This window comes from Zalophus californianus, chromosome 8, assembly GCF_009762305.2.
Source record: "Zalophus californianus isolate mZalCal1 chromosome 8, mZalCal1.pri.v2, whole genome shotgun sequence".
Classification (NCBI taxonomy): Eukaryota; Metazoa; Chordata; class Mammalia; order Carnivora; family Otariidae; genus Zalophus; species Zalophus californianus.
In genome coordinates this window covers 69,772,546-69,788,749 of record NC_045602.1, presented here as the reverse complement: position 1 = coordinate 69,788,749, position 16,204 = coordinate 69,772,546, and the positions used below count along the sequence as shown (strand labels likewise).

The window sequence follows — 16,204 nt, the reverse complement described above, 5'->3', positions numbered from 1 at the left end:
AGGTGACCCATAAGGGCCAGATCTAAGCTAGAAATTATGACTAATGGAAAGATCTAAGTCTTTCCTCTACAGGCTTTTAGCATTTTCTATAGAAATTTAGTTGCACAAGCACCTGAATAGCCTGTGTGTTGGCTCATGCCAGCTAAATCTTTGAGGAAGAGGTAAAAGAATCATTTTGGGTTAGATATGAAAAACTTTATGCAACAAATGCATATTTGGAAACTGCAAAATGAGCATGCAAATCAATTTACATGCATGGTTGAATGAATATAGATGAGCTATTTTCAAAGTATAGGCATCCTGGTGTAGCATATCTGTACAAAAGGAATAGGAAGGAGGTGAATTGCTCAGCTTAAGTCATCTATTTATAATTTTCAATGGAAAATTGCATTGTCAGTTTCCATTATGCCTGCACAAATTTAGACAAATTAAAGAGTCAACTAAGTAATTATTGATAACATACACATGTATGAAGTAAAGCAGGAAAGCCTTGTCAGTCATTTGGAACTTCTCAGATGTTTCTAGAAGTTCCATTAGGAAGAGAAAATATTACAAGAATGATAATACACTTGACTATGAAGCCAATTTGAGACACAGCACTGACTTATTCAGCCATCTCTCAAGTTTTATTTGGAGAAATTGAGGGCAGGGGGAGATATTGTAAATGGAACATTAACAGAAATCACTCTGCTGAGAAGAAATATTACATCTGCTTCCAGACCCTGCACCTTATCAGGACCCCTCTATTAAGTGCAAGGAGAGTGATCATATAGCCTGACAAATGGGTACAAGTTAAATAAGTAAATAAACAAATAATCAATCAATCAATCATTCAATCTTTGGAATTATACAGGATTTAAATGCTGTAGTTCTCTCTTTTATGATATTCTTTCAGAATATATCCTGCAAGGTTAATGTCATATTTTGTTCTGACAACATGAACATTCTGTTTTTATTTCTACAACAGAATGTTCAATCTAGAGTGATAATACAAATCCTTGGTAAGTCATATAGTGAGTCTGATCTTCTGAAATGGACAAATAGTTTGACATTTCAAAATCTTATTGAAAATCCCTCAAGATGGAGAGTCACCAACATCCTTTGTTAATCTAGTTTTAGTACTTGCAAATATATTTATCTTACAGCAATTTAGATTTTTTTCTTTCCTCCCTCTGTGAAGACAGTGAAACATCTGATCTTTACAAGTTATTTACTTTTTTACATAAAAACATACATATATATGTATATGTATGCAATATGCAAATATATATATTTGCAATTTGATTGTGTTTACAAAACAATATATTTTAACATATTTCATCCTAGTTTATACAGACATATCTCATTTATATTATGCAATGAGGCATTATATATGGGTCTACCGATGTCTAGTTAGTTAGCTAATTACATGTTAATTAATAGTTGAGTTGATTCTGCTATTTGTTTTTACCATTACAGACAACGGCAATATGTATCAGCAATAATACATTTCTGAGACTTGTTCACGTAGTCCTGTTAAAAATATTCCTACAAGGGGAACTGCCGTGTTAAAAGATACACACATTTAAAATTGTCATGGCTACTGTTAAGTTGCCCCTAAAAACAGCTGTAGTAACTCACACTCCAACCAAAGATGTACAAGAGCATAAGAGTGCTTGTAATTGCCACATCTCTGTCAACACTGTGTACAATCGTGCTCTTTAATTTCAATCAGCTAAGAAATAATAACCTCATTTTAATTTATTTTGCTTTACTTACTGAGATCAAGCCTCTTTTCTTATACATATTGGCTTACTGTATTTCTCTTTTAAAGAACTGCTTATTTGTTTTCTCGGACCATTATCTTTAATATTTTCTTCTTAAAATCTTGAACTTGATTAAATTTACTAACATTTATTGAGCTCCTACTATGGGCTAGTCTGCTGGCTCTTACTTATATAATAGAGTAATAAACGGGAGTATGACTGCTCCCCCCAGGGACTTAGAATCACATGAAGAGATATGGTGGGATGTTAAATAACGATAATAAAATGTGTTGAGTGCAATACTATATGAACAAAGATCTGCTCAAAGCCAACATTTGCTCTGTAGGAGGGCCAGGGAAGAACGTCCAGGAGAATTTCAGAAAGATCTTTTAGATGAGTCACGAATGATGGGTAGAACTTCACTCAGGGTGGACAGAAGGCTTTTGCTCCAGAGAGAATAGCACTAGAAAGGGCTCTAAGACATCTAAATGCAGTCATTATTCATAATACAAATAATGTTGGCTTACGTCACAAGGTTTCTGTTGGGAGAAAGTGGTAAGAAATGAGACTGGAAAGATCAGACACGGATTTTAAAAAGTGCTTGCTTGCCATTCTTAAGAATGTGTGCTTTCTCCTTAATCCTTAAACCAAGGGAGAAATATTATTTTTAAAGGATCATCCCAGTAGTAGAGAAGAATGGCTTTGGGTGGGGAAATGAGGAGTAGTGCTTGGGATTAGGAAAAGTGGTAAAAATTATAACAACAATCCTGATGGGTGAACAGGAGAGGCTGAAACAGTGTATCAGTAGAATCCAGTGAACTTGGTCACTGAGAGCACATGACTCTATCTGCTCACACCTGTGACAGCATTTATTGCTTTCATGCAACAAATTTATGCAATCAGGCATGTATCTGCCGGCCTGCTCCACTAGAACATGACTTCCTTCCCTTTGAATTCTTAGACCAGTGGTGAACCAAAACATAGTATTTCACCAAAAGATAAAATAACAAGTTTCCCTTGTTCAGTTTATGCCAAAACAAGTATTTGTTAATCTGATGCTTTCTCTACTTATCCTCTGTAACTACCTAATGACTCACCACAAACTGTTTTCTTGTGATATGGAAAAATCCAGTGATTGGAGTAATTTGAAATTATGGTAACCAAATTGAAAGTGTGAAACAATCCATTAACTATAATTTTTAAAAGGATCCACATGTTTGTCACTCTTTATAGGCACACCACCATACACAGGTTTTTCAAAAGTAAGGCTCATTTTTACAACCAAGGCTATCACTAAATGGCACACATGTGCACCCTATTATAGGTCTTGATACACTGTGATTGATAGTAAGTTATTTTTTATTTTTTATGGTTATGTTAACCACCAGATAGTAAGTTTTATTCATATTTTTGATCCTGAATATTTTATACCTGTATTTAGGTTTCAACACTTTCATTTGTGCTTCCAAATTTTGTCTTCGAGAGCACTGAGAACACAGATGGGAACAACTACATAGGTGCTAAGGTCTCAGGATGTGTAGAACAGCTTTAGTGTTTTGGGAATGATGAATGGGCAAAAAACATAGGACTCAAAGATGAGACTAGATTTCTGGTTTGTGTAACCTGTTGTACTGAGAAACCATGCACATTACAGAGTACCCATGAATACGTGTTTTTTAATGTTGTGGTTATTTTGGTTTTATTTTCTTTGTTTTGTTTTTAAATAAAAAATTATTTTTCAACCTTCGCATCCCATTTTCCTCCAGGAAGAATTCACACCAGTGCCAAAACCCCTTCTGTCCAAAGCTATGTTTCCGAGAGAAAGAGCAATTGACACAGAATAGAAAAGGACAGATACAGGAGGGCGTCACATGGCTATGCTGCCCAAACTTGGGTAGCAGGGCAGGAGCACCACACCTGGTGGGGGTGGGTTCAGTTTGGGGAGGAAACCCTAGAGAAGGCACAATGAACAAGCAGAAGTGTGAACTGAGTTGAGACACAGGCAGCAGCTGTAACTCGAGCTCAAACACATTCAAGGAAACATGAAACTGGGGCAGTCCACTGTGTAACGAGGACGACAAGGGCAGCTGGCTCAAGGCAAACACAAGCATGTAGGCAAAGAACTTGCCCAGAGTGCATTCCAGAGACAGCTATGTGCAGCAACAGCAAGTTAAGGCAACTGGGAAGTAATTCATGAACTAAGTTCTCTTGTGGCAGTTGATGCCATATTTTATCCAAATGCACCTGTGAATTATAATTTCAGATACTTTTTAAAGTAGTTTTTTTCTGTTTGCTTGCTTTTTTTTTCCCCACCAGTGGATAATGTGGGCTTTTTTTTGGAGGGGGGAGGATTGTTTGGGGCTATTTCCATCTCATATTTGAGAAATTTGTGTGTTAAATGTTTTCCCAAAAGTTTGATTATTTACATAACTGATATAAAAGCTGAAAATTTATTCTGAAGGCCATTTAGTCCAAGCCTCTGACCAGAAAAAGGGAAATCCTAAGCAATTTAAAACTGGCAGTTGTGTATCTAAGCTATTGTTAAGGATCTCCAGGAATAGAGATTCACCCATCACTTCTGCTAGCCTGTTCTCACATTTATACTAGAATTACAAGCAAATGCTGTTTTCTCTTTCCTTAGGCCTAAATCAACACACTCTTGTTAAATCCATTTCCACTGTGTAGTCCTCTGTGGACGAGACAACTGCTGCCAGTTCTCTTTAGTCCAAATTCTTTTTTCTGTTTGTCAACTCATATTTTTCTGGCCTACTTTTCCTGCTAACAAATGCAATGCTATCAAGACTTTTCCCTTTACACAATTCTAGACTGCCTGATCTACAGACACTAGTAAGAGGCAGGTTTCTTAAAACTGCCAAATAACCACCACCTACTGAGGACTTTAGAAAGCCTCTGCCCAAGATACGTATATATATATAATATATATATATATACACGTATCTTGATATTTTCAAGATATAATGGGAAATTAGTAAGCCACATAGGAGCAAAAGGAAAGGTTAGGGAGTCACCAAAAGTGCAGCATGTGATGAACGGAGGGGAGGGCTGTCCCAGGTCTGAGGAACTAACTAAGCATTGGGGGAGCATTAGTGAGGGGAGGAAACCAAGTGAGTAACATAAATAAAGCAGGTGGCTATTAGGGCAAGGAGGCTGAATGTCAGATCAGTTTCACAGAAGGGGGATCTACAACACTTTTAGTTCAGTGAAGACAGCACTCTTTCTCTTAAGCAGATAAAGATAATTTAAGGGGATATTGACTACATGAATTTTATTTCCACTGAGGACATAACAAGAAGAAATTAATTTATGTCAGCAGAGAAAGGATTTTCATTAAATTTAAAGAAGAAATTCTGCCCAGCAAAAGTTATTAAACACTTAGATGGAATACTGAGAGGGAGAGAAAATGAAATTGCATTAGTTTATACGGGCGTCGTTTAGACACAGGGCAGATTCTATTGGTGAAAGAGAGTGCGGAAGATGTACATTCAGTTATCATTAAAAAAGAAGGAATTGCAAGTTCAGGGCACATCCTCAGGAGGTCTCAAAGCCTTGGTATGAATGCCAGCTTTGCAATTTCCCAGGATGTGAACTGAGAAATTTTAAAACTCTCTCTGTGCCTCAGTTTTCTCAGCTGTAAATTGGAGGAAATCACACCTACTTTATAGGGTTGTGGGAGGATTAAATGAATTAGTGTGTATAAAGAGCTTAAAATAGTGCCTGGCACAGGGTTTTGCTATTGCTGTTCCTGTTGTTAGTAGGACAAAGTCCAATGACATACTGTCAGAACCTACTAAAAAATGATATTTTATGTGACTAAAATTTTAGACAATAATGTATTTGTCCTTGTCTTTTTCTTCCTCCTAGCTCTCCAGCAATCTTAGGGCTAGAAGTCAAGAAATTCATGTTCTAGTCCCCTCTTCCACTAACCAGGTATGTGATTTTTCTTAGTTTAATCCACCAGTTCTTAGTGTTCTGGTTCTTTCAAATTCTGCACACGCTCTCTCTCTCTCTCTCTCTCTCTCTCTCTCTCTCTCTCTCGATTTACCTTCTCCAGCACTCATTTTCTCCCCCAATCATCTTCTTTTCTCCTATTTCCTGTTCCTCTTTCAGTCTTTAGCCTCATTTTCTCAATTATTACACATCTTAAGCTCCACAGCTTCCCTGAGGCCTCATCATCCTTCCATCCTCCATCCTTTGTGGGCGGAAGACACTACAGGATTGTATCTTTGGCCCCAATCCAAATCTTTATTGCTTCTATTGAGGATGAAACACAGCATTTTCTGTGTCATACAAATAAGGACTTTGTCCAGGATGGATAACATCTTGGGTCTAGGGGAAGGGGAGGTGCCCATCATTCTTTATTTCTAATGACCTCTGGGAAAGCGCATAGCTCTCGGCTACAGTCATAGAGGAGTGCCATTCCCCGATGAAGAATTACTCTAATTCTTGAAGCTCTACCTCTCCCTGTGTTTTTATGAAGGAAATCAATGTCGAGAGTAGAGAGTAAACAATGGATGAAATTCAAGTGAAAAAAAATCAGCAACAATAAAAAAAAAACAACTTTAAATGTTATTTGAAGCCAAAAAATAGAAACTGTGATAGAAACAGAAAAGCCACATTATTTTAATTCTACCATTCTAATCTAAACAAAGGTTGAAGTGGCCAGAGGAAAATTAATGATGTATGCATCCAAAAATTCTTATATAATGATAGAAACTGACCATCAAGGCATGTTCTGAAACTTACACGATTCCTTTAAATATTAAAAACTAAAATTCTTATAGATCCTCCAACTACTCTGGTAAAAGAGATTTGGGAGCTATTTTTTTTTTTTACCTAAATCTCTCTTTCAAAATATCCCTGTGGTGGTTGGCTTATTTTGAACGCACTGGGAGCTCATTAAATAAGTTTAGCCCCCCTAGTTTTCTTATGGATAAAAGTTTTAAATGTCATTATTAATATTAGCCTAATTTTTTTCATGTGTTTGAACGTAATTATGTCTCATTCCAATAAATAGTTAAATAAAAACTATAATTATTTAATAATGATAAAGTTCCATCAAAGCAAATTACTCTTGGTAACTGTCAGAACAATCCTAGAGCAAGACTTAATATGGTTAGATTTTCATATAACCCCCAGGAATAGTTAGGATGTTGTCAATCAATAATATGAAAATGGTACTTTGTAGAAACTTCAAAATCTCGAATCCCATGCCTGATCACGGAAGGTCATTTGTTTTACTATAAGCATAGACTTTTTAGGTTTTTAAGGTCTTGTGTAGAAAAAAATATATATTACATAGACTATTTTAAATCATAAAGACATTATATTTTAATGACATGTTTCACCAGTATATTTGTGGAGATTTTATTTTAACATGATTTCAAGGACTTTAAAAAAATCCTTCTCTGCTTCTATTATATAATTTTCTTATACATGTCATATTTTTGTATATATCTCTGCACTTATATGCATACACACAATCATTTATATATGAAAAGTACACGTTTTCACCACTTTAAAAATCTTAGTACTCTTTGCCGCAGGAAGTTGACCCAATCTTTAAAATAGGGGTTCATAAAAGTATTGTCTTAAACATTTACTTGTGCATTTGGATCATGAAGTACAATATATTACTTCCTATTTTTACAATGTTTTCAGTTGTATAAATTAAACATTTAGTCCCTTACGCTTCACATGTAACAACTTTAAATAAATAATCCCATTATTTGCTGAAAAAAAAATCAGTGCTACATTCAGATAAGGAGTCTAAGCTGAAAAGGAGTATCTTCCCTATGGCAGCAATTCCTCTTAATTACAGGGAAACATCATTACTTAGAAGAAGAACATGAGTCTTTAATTTCCTTGCCTCTGCTGGGCTGGGGCAGTTGATTCTGCTGAATCCAGCAATGTCTGAGTAACACTTAAACTTAGCTGGTTCCACGTACAAGGCCCAGTCTTGTTAGGTCACCCACAACAGCAGCTCCTAAACTGTGATCAGTGTTGTTTCTGTTATAGAATGTCATCCACACAGAATTCATTACGTCTATAATTAAATGTAGAAAGCCCCGCCTGATGTTAGGGTGCTCGTGAAGCAACTGTTCTTTTTGGCAGCCCCTCCTCTAACTTTTGAACCACGAGGTCCCTCCTGGGGACCAACCTAAGAAAGCGCCATTTGGAGTCACACTGGTTCCTGTAATGTGGCGTCAGTGTATTTCTAATTACAGTCCAGACAGTTTTGAGCACAAGTTACTAGACAGGAGTCCAGGTCAGCACTTTGGCTTGCCAGGTCAGTCTTGTTCTCCTCCCACTTCTGTCCAATAATAGCATCTCATATATACCAGAAAGAGCATAGGGAATACATCTTTCTAACTCTAAGAACCGCTCCTCAATTCAGTTTTAGGCAATGTGCTGGGAAGCCAAACTCATCCAAAAAGAGACACTACCTTTCTCATTATGTAATTTCAATTAAGTGCCCAGTGTACCATCATCTAAACCTTCAGCAGGACCATGTTCTAACTCAGCAAGTTTAAGTGTCTACTTATGTGATGGGGATAGATCTTTGTACTTGTCCTAAATCACCATGGACTTTGATAATTTCAATAATGTTATCTCCCAGACTCTGAAGCGGATGTAAAGTCTGTGTTGCTTGTTTTGTGAAAACTAAGTATTTTCATTCAGGAGATTAAGAACTGTAATTCTTCAGATGCAATATACTAGGGCTTTACTTCTAGTTACATTAAAGTAAAATCAACCCTTTAAGCATAATATTAATAGAAGGTCAACAAAAGCAGCAAATAAGCAAGTGTTACAGAAACAAAGTGCAATGAATTCTGACAAGCTATTCTGTTTCTTTATTATCATGACATTAGGAAATGGCACTAAATGTAAGGGTCTGCCACAATCTTCAATTCTGAAGGCTTTATTATAAGTCAGCCATTCATATCAGCAGCAAGCTGACAACTCAAGAACAAATTCCCAGCAACCATTAGCTGTTTATTAAGTGAAACACACAGGTTATGTCATATAATGGACAGAGTTGCCTGCTGAGGCAATGGACACACCTGGGCTCAGATCTCAGCTCTGCCATTGAGCTATGGGACTTTTGGCAAGGCAGCTTTTCTAATCCACAATTTTCTCCTCTGTAAAATGGGAATTTTATAAAAGCTATCAAGTAGGATGTTATAAAAATAAATAAGGCTAAGATGGAGAAAGCATGCTGTACAATGCTTTTCACTCAGTAAGCACTAAACAATAATTATAGTAACTTATGATTCTAAACAGAATAATTTCAAATTGTATTCAAACACAAAATTGTATTCAAATTCTGGCACCAAGAAAGGAGGGACATCTAGTGTACCTTTTGAAATAATTTTATGCCTAATATTTTGGGGGGAGAAATCACATATATTTGTAGATTTAGAGAATATTATGAGAGTTATGGTTAGACTGGTAATGTTTTTTTTTCCAATACCCCAACACTCTTTCAAATTATTGAGTTCTTATAACATACTGATCATTCAATCACTTAAAATTCCAGTAATTGAATCATCCTAATTGGAAAACTTATATTGCTTGAATGTGTTGGTAGGACTTTAGTTCAATAGATGCAAATTTTATCTGGGTTATCTCTATTTTTATCTATGTGTTATCTCTATTACAAAAGGCACAAAAATTGGAAACAAGTTAAAAGGTGTACAGGTGTTTAAAACAGAATACTCTCCTTACCCTTAAAATTTACTCATATATACATATACTTGCTCACTGGAATGTTACAAATATTTGACTCTTTTGCCTACCATTTTAAAATATGGATTTCCATTAAGAATTCCTTCATAAAGTGCATTTTTGTATGTATTTAGGGTATGGATATGTACACACTAGATGTGTTCATTGAGCATCATTCTTTTATAATTTGAAGGATATTTTTTAAAGTAGAGCATATATAAAGTATCTTATGTGTAGATACTTACGTGTACTTTATGTATATAAATCTTTAGTGTATATATAGTTCAGTGAATCTTTACAAATATATATACCCATATAAACATCACCCAGATCATGTGAAAGTTTCCACAGTGTCCTCTACTAGTCAATACCACTAAAAGGTAACCCCATTCTGAACTTTATCACCATAGATTAGTTGTACTGTTTTGAACTTCATATAAATAGAATCATATAATATGCACTCATTTAGCTGCTGCCTTAAGTTATTTATTTCATTTGTTCAGATTTTACAAAGAAGGAACAAGGTAACAAATGCCCTCCTTACTCAGGTTGTCTGTACCAAGGTATCACTACGTAATAAGAAAACTCTAACAAATCTTATATACACTATTGGGTATAAATGATCCAAACTTCATCTAAAATGACCCCAACATAGATTTATAGAAACGTGTTTAACATTTTCACTATTAACACTTACAACACTTTAGAGCCATCTACCCTGCTGCCATTAGATATTTCTTTCCAAAGTTCATGTTTTTCTGGGAGTTTACCCCTATTAACTACTCATAATCTGAAATATGTTAGCAGAAGTTCACGATGTATTAGTTGCCTGATTATGTGTTTCTCAATTTACAAACTTGAAAACTGAAATACAGAACATTAGTGATCTTTCTCTACTTTTAACAGTGATTTAGAGGCAACGCCACATCTGGAATTTAGTTGTTCAAAAACCTTACCACATTCTGTTTACACGCATTGTGTAAATAACACGGCAAGAAAAGAATTTGAGGGAGCACTGTACTCCTTCCCATGTTCCAGTAGAAACACATGGAATCTATGCTTAAGAGAAGAAAACAAAACAAAACAAACAAACAAAAAGCCATGCAATTTCTGAAGAGCTCTGATACAACTAGCCAAAAAACTTTTTTTTTTCCAAAACCTAAGTGGGACATTTTAAGACTTACTATTTAGCAAAGACCAAGAGATTTACCAATTCCTGTGTTTTGAGTAATGGAAAAGGGACTGAGCCATAAAATTATACATAAGTGCACAAGAAAAAAGTATATGAGGTTTGCATAATATTGTTTTGTACAACAAACTCCAAACTTTTAGAATATGTGCTTAAGTGAGCATGAACTCAAAACTTTAGAATGCAAAAATGATTTATTCTGAATTATATCAAATACACGCGTGCACTTATTGAAAAAACAGTTTGCAAAGAAAGTTCAAACAGCAGCTTTATATCTCCAGAATAAAACAAAACGTAAGTATGATACTTAATTTTCAATGACTATTTATAGGAGTTAACCCTGCATGCAGTGTGGCCACTGAATGTTTATTGAGAAAAGAATACAGAATGTGGTCACTGGCTGTTTTTCAGGAACCAGTGTAGCTCAGGGTGCTGATTCTCACAATACAGCTAAGAATAACATAAATATTATATAGTATTAGTCCTTTCTTATTTTTTTAATCAGTTTATTATCACATTTCATCTAAAGGTATCCAAAACTGGAACATGATTTCACTGGCATATATGTAAATTTATGCTAAAAATTTAAATAGAGAAAGTAAATAAAACTGACACTCCAGAGTCTAGGATGAAATTTTAATATAAGTGACTGTAAAATGCATGAAACCTGGAAATCATTTTTAAAAGTATAACTTCACTTCTCATTGATCAGCCTTTTATTCTCATTTTTAAGCTGGACAGCCATGGAATTCACTAATTCTTTTAAGCTGCTAAGAAACTATTAGTCCTCTTAAGTAGAAACTTATTAAGTAATAATGGTCCTGGGGCACTTAGATGAGTACGAATCACTGAAAAAGCTATGTACCCCATAAGCATCCATCATTCAGGAAAGATGACATTCTTGGATACTGGAGTTCTGAGGCTCATTTTCAGGTCAAAGAACTTAAGTGATACATAGGTTAGTCCTATTCCATCAGCCATTTATACATAATTTTTTTCTCTTGAATAATACCCGAACGTGAAAAAATATCCTTATTCGTAAAATGGAAATCCTATTCAGCAGAAAAGTTAATACAGGGCTCGAGAATGAGAGTGCCTACACTTGTATGTGAGCTCTGCCACTAACCTGGTCATGACACATAACCTTTCTTGTGTTCTATTGCCATCACCACATAAATAAATAAATAAATAAATAAATAAATAAATAAATAAAACTTGCTAGGCTTGAATAAATTACAGTAAGGATGAAACTGAGCTCATTAAATAAAAATATTCTAGAAAACCATAGATGCAGAAGTTGTTGCATTCATTCTGGGCCAGAAAAATAAAGAAAGAAAGAATTTGATTATTGTCTTTTTTAGTAGTTCTTACTGTATTTTTAATATGAAGGAAACTAAATAATATTAGACTTTATTAAGTTAAAAAAGAAATTGTGGTTAGAACTAGATGTGATTTGAATCTTGTTTAATGTTTGCTGTTAATTTTTTTCCCTAAATTTTCTCTAACAAATGTGGATTTGTTTTTAAATTAGTTTTTAAAAAGAATGTGGCATTCAGTGTAAATACTGGCTAGAGGCAGGGCTCTGCTCATACTTCATCTGAATAGAAACTATCTATCCCTGGCCATCAATACATGATTGGTGTTGGGAGAGGCATCCATTCTCAATTAATTATTTAACAGTCACTTGACACATATGAAATAGAGAAAAACACATAAACTGGAGCCCATCCTTCTGGGCAGATCGACTCTGCCTTTATCACTCCATCCCCCATTTCTATGATAATCAAAAGAATCCAGCCTTTTGTTTTCCTTTCATGACTAGTGGTGATCTTTGCACTCCGTTTTCAGATCAAATTTTCAAAACGAATCAATGCTCCAGAACCATCCCGATGGATTTTCTTTTCTGAATTGAATTACCTTAAGCATCAGGTACTATATTGTTCAATTATGTATCTTGGTAATTCCAAATTCTTCCTCTTATGGAAAGAGCCTATCCACTGGCAAAATAAAATGCATTTCAGAAACATCTAATTCTGCTTCTCTTCAACATATTACTTTTGCCATCTTTCTCCACTCTTAAGCGTTCCTGATTATGCATGATCCCTGGATCCCTACATTTAAAATGCACAAGAAAATAAAAATTTTAATTTAAAACACTCTCCCACACAGAACAAGCTGTCATTGTGTCGTATTTGTTTCCTAATTTAAGGAAGGAAGTTATATCTCATATGTCCTTCATTAAATTGTCTGCTCTGTATTTTAAAGTGGCATTGGGATATGTAGAGCAATTTTTCCCATAAAATAATGTTCATTTTTAAAAATGTATTTCTATTAATCAGTGCAGAGGTATGGAGCTCCAAATTATAATATAGCAAATCATCATATGTACCTGATATTTCATTCAAGATTTACAATTAAATTAGATATGGGAGAGGAAAAACATGTTCTGTTTTATTCTTGTAAAACCTAACTATAAAGCCTGGTACTAAATCCATGGAAATTTACTGGCCAAGCTGAAGTGTAGTATAGGCCGTGGAAGACATAGTCTTCTATAATTACTTAAGCCAAACATAATAAAAACAAAAACCTTCATGAAAGGAGAGAATAATAAAATAACCTTTTACTTTCTTTTTTCCATAAACCCATAAAGGCTACAGAACTCTTCTTTTTTTGATGACCAGCTTTTTTCTTCCTAACAAACTCCCTTTGCTATTTAAACAGTTACAAATTTTATCAAGTCTTCATTTCTCTTCAGGTCAGATGAGAGAGAACTGCCAAGTCTAATAAGATTTACAAGGGTTAGTTCCTCTTAGCAGTGTCAGCAAAAAAAAAAAAAAAAAAAAAGGAGACATTATACAATAAAATTCAGCCACACATTGAGCTTTTGTCCTCACAGCTTTCAAAATCAGATTTAATAATTCATCTTTTTAAAAACATCTGCAGCTGTAAATGTCATTTATCCTGTGCTGTCTTGATTTGACCCATACGCTATCTACTTTAAACCCTGACACCTCTCCCGCTCAGCCACAGATATATCCATGCTTCATCTTTTCCACATCAGTCACTTTCTGTTCCTAGGCTTTTCGGTATTTATACAATATTTTTCCGTGGTCATTGTCATGTAACAATATTGGAGACACATGAATGACTGAATTTTATTTATTAAAGGGAGAAAATAAAACTTAGGTATGATTTTTTTTTTCATTCCACACTTTCAATCCTTAAAAACAACAGAAATTACAGGTTGGCCTCCACTACTCAGATAAATATCATTAGCTAAATGTACTCAGAAAAATCTCTTGCAATCCTTCATATGCATCCCCTGTTTATTAGCCTACAGAAGCTTCCCAGTCCAACAACGTCTAAATTTCTGTTATTTATCTTTCCAAGACATTTGCTAATTAAGAAATACGTTATTTAATCTCTAACATTTCTAAATATTAGCTGACCTGTCTTTCACTTCAAGAAATCACAGAAAAATCACATACTTTTCCCTAAACTGACAAATGTTGGACTTGGACATAACCACAGAAACTAACATTAATTCCAAGAACCCGTCTCCTTCTAATCCAGAAAACCTTCACATGTGCCCCCTCCCATGGCCCCCTTTTTCCATAACCAGGAGCAGGACTTTATTTATAAAAGGCAAAACAGGTCCTATGAATCCTGTTCCCCTTCTGTCCTTTACCATGAATAACAAACGTGGAGATTTTCAACCATAGCGGACCTCTCCCGCACTTCCTTCTTCACCAAATGTGTGCCCAATCTTCTAGATGCTTGTCTGCATCTTAGGGGGAACATCTGTGTGTTACAGACTTAGAGGTGGTAGAGGAAAGCACAGCGGTTATTCAGGCGGGCCATAGCCCAGTGAAGTTAGGGAGCGGCCTGACAAAGAACCCGAGGAATCTGAAGTGGAGAAGTCATTCTACTCGCCACTGGGAAGTAATTGGGGTTGGCACCAAGGGTTCCCAGGAGAAATCTGAACCTGGAAATGGGGCTGCCCAACCATTAAGAGGATGCCAGAAGAGGAGCTGTGGGAGGTGGTAAGGCAGAGACTCCACAAACAGGTCTTCCCCTTGAAACTAGCTGAAACACACTGCCCAGAGAAGGAAGACCCCATGCACCAGCCGACCCCGCCTGCCTCGCCCTGCCTCCCCGCGCCCTGCCCAGGCCGAGGCGCCCGGTGGGTCAGGCGTCGGGCCTTACCTTGGCTGCAGTCCTTGCCGCGGAAGCCGGTTCGCGAGCAGTCGCACACTGCCTGGTCGTCCACCACGGAGCACACGCCTCCGTTGAGGCACACCCCGCCCTCGCCCTCCTCACCCGCCTCGCACGGGCTCCCCCCACCGCTATTGGGCAGCTCGTCGTCCAGCTTCACCTCGCCGCTGTCCACCGGCAGGGCCTGGGAGGAGTTGACCCTCACGTCGCGAATCCACCCTTTAAAGGGCTCTCGCTCCCTCACAGAGGCCAGCGTCAGCTTGAGCGCCGCGGCTCGCAGTTCCGGGGGCAGCCCCCCTACAAAGAGTCCGCTGAACACCGTCATGTCCCTGCGCTTCGACTTGACCTCCACCCACTTGGCCTCCACCTGGTCGATGAAAAGCGTGGTGTTGCGGAACTGCCGGCGGATACGCACGTTGTGCCATGCGCCGTCGTTGACCGGCGTGTCAGCCAGGAGCGTGGCGGGCTCCGCGCAGAAGATGGAGAAACTGAGCTGCAGGCGGCCACCGCGCGTCAGAATGAGCTCCAGGAAGTCACAGAAGCCCTCGTCGTCAAAGTAGAGCACTAGGCCGCGGGCGCTGCGCGTCTTGAGCTGGAAGCTCATCTCGCTCTCGCAGCAGGCGTTCCACTTGGGGAAGCGCGTCCACTGGCCCTCGGCGCCCGGGAACTCCAGCCCGCTGCCCAGCTCTGCCCAGCAGCCCAGGAGCAGCAGCGAGAGGCACAGGAGAAAGCAGCCCCCGCGCTGGAGAAGCGCCGTCCCCATGCTCGGGGCTGGGGTGCGGCGGGGGGGTGCCGGGGCCGACAGGGTCAAAATGGTCCTGGACACCGTGATGTAGAAATAAGGGTCCGGAAACAAGTAGGGTAAGGGGATGGGCAGGAGGGGGAGGGATGCACCCTCCTTTATCTAGCTCTTTTTTTCTTCTTCTTCTTCCAGCAACCCCTCCCTCTCTCCCGATAGTCCCCTCCCAACTGGAAAACGTAGACCCCAGTGGTACAAGGCAGCAGCAGATCTTCCAGACCAAAGGGAGGATACACTTTGGAAGCAACGTTCTGGAAAAGGCGTTAACAGAAGGTCAAGGGAAGTCACTTATCCATTTGAGTCCGATGACCTAGTTCAAGGGCATCAGTGGTGTCAAGAGATGCTTCACTCCTCAAATACTGTTTTCTGCCAGGTACCATCAGTGGTACCGCGCAAAAACGAAGCAGTTAGAGTCTGTTAAGAAGCAAATACTTTTCAGGGAAGTACAAGAAAGCCAGCAATGAACCAGGATCCTTGGATACCTCAAGTGTTTCTCCTCCAGATGTGGTG

General features: G+C 37.7%; 1 protein-coding gene across 1 annotated transcript in view; it reads right to left on the bottom strand.

The window, feature by feature from the left end:
* The window catches only part of NRXN1 (neurexin 1), a 1,127,542-nt gene extending 1,111,702 nt beyond the window's left edge, over positions 1-15,840 (bottom strand). Inside the window, 1 exon segment of the mRNA XM_027622286.2 lies at positions 14,887-15,840. Within this exon segment, the coding sequence (XP_027478087.2) occupies positions 14,887-15,658 (772 nt within the window). The 5' untranslated portion in view covers positions 15,659-15,840.
* Between the last annotated feature and the right edge of the window lie 364 nt (positions 15,841-16,204).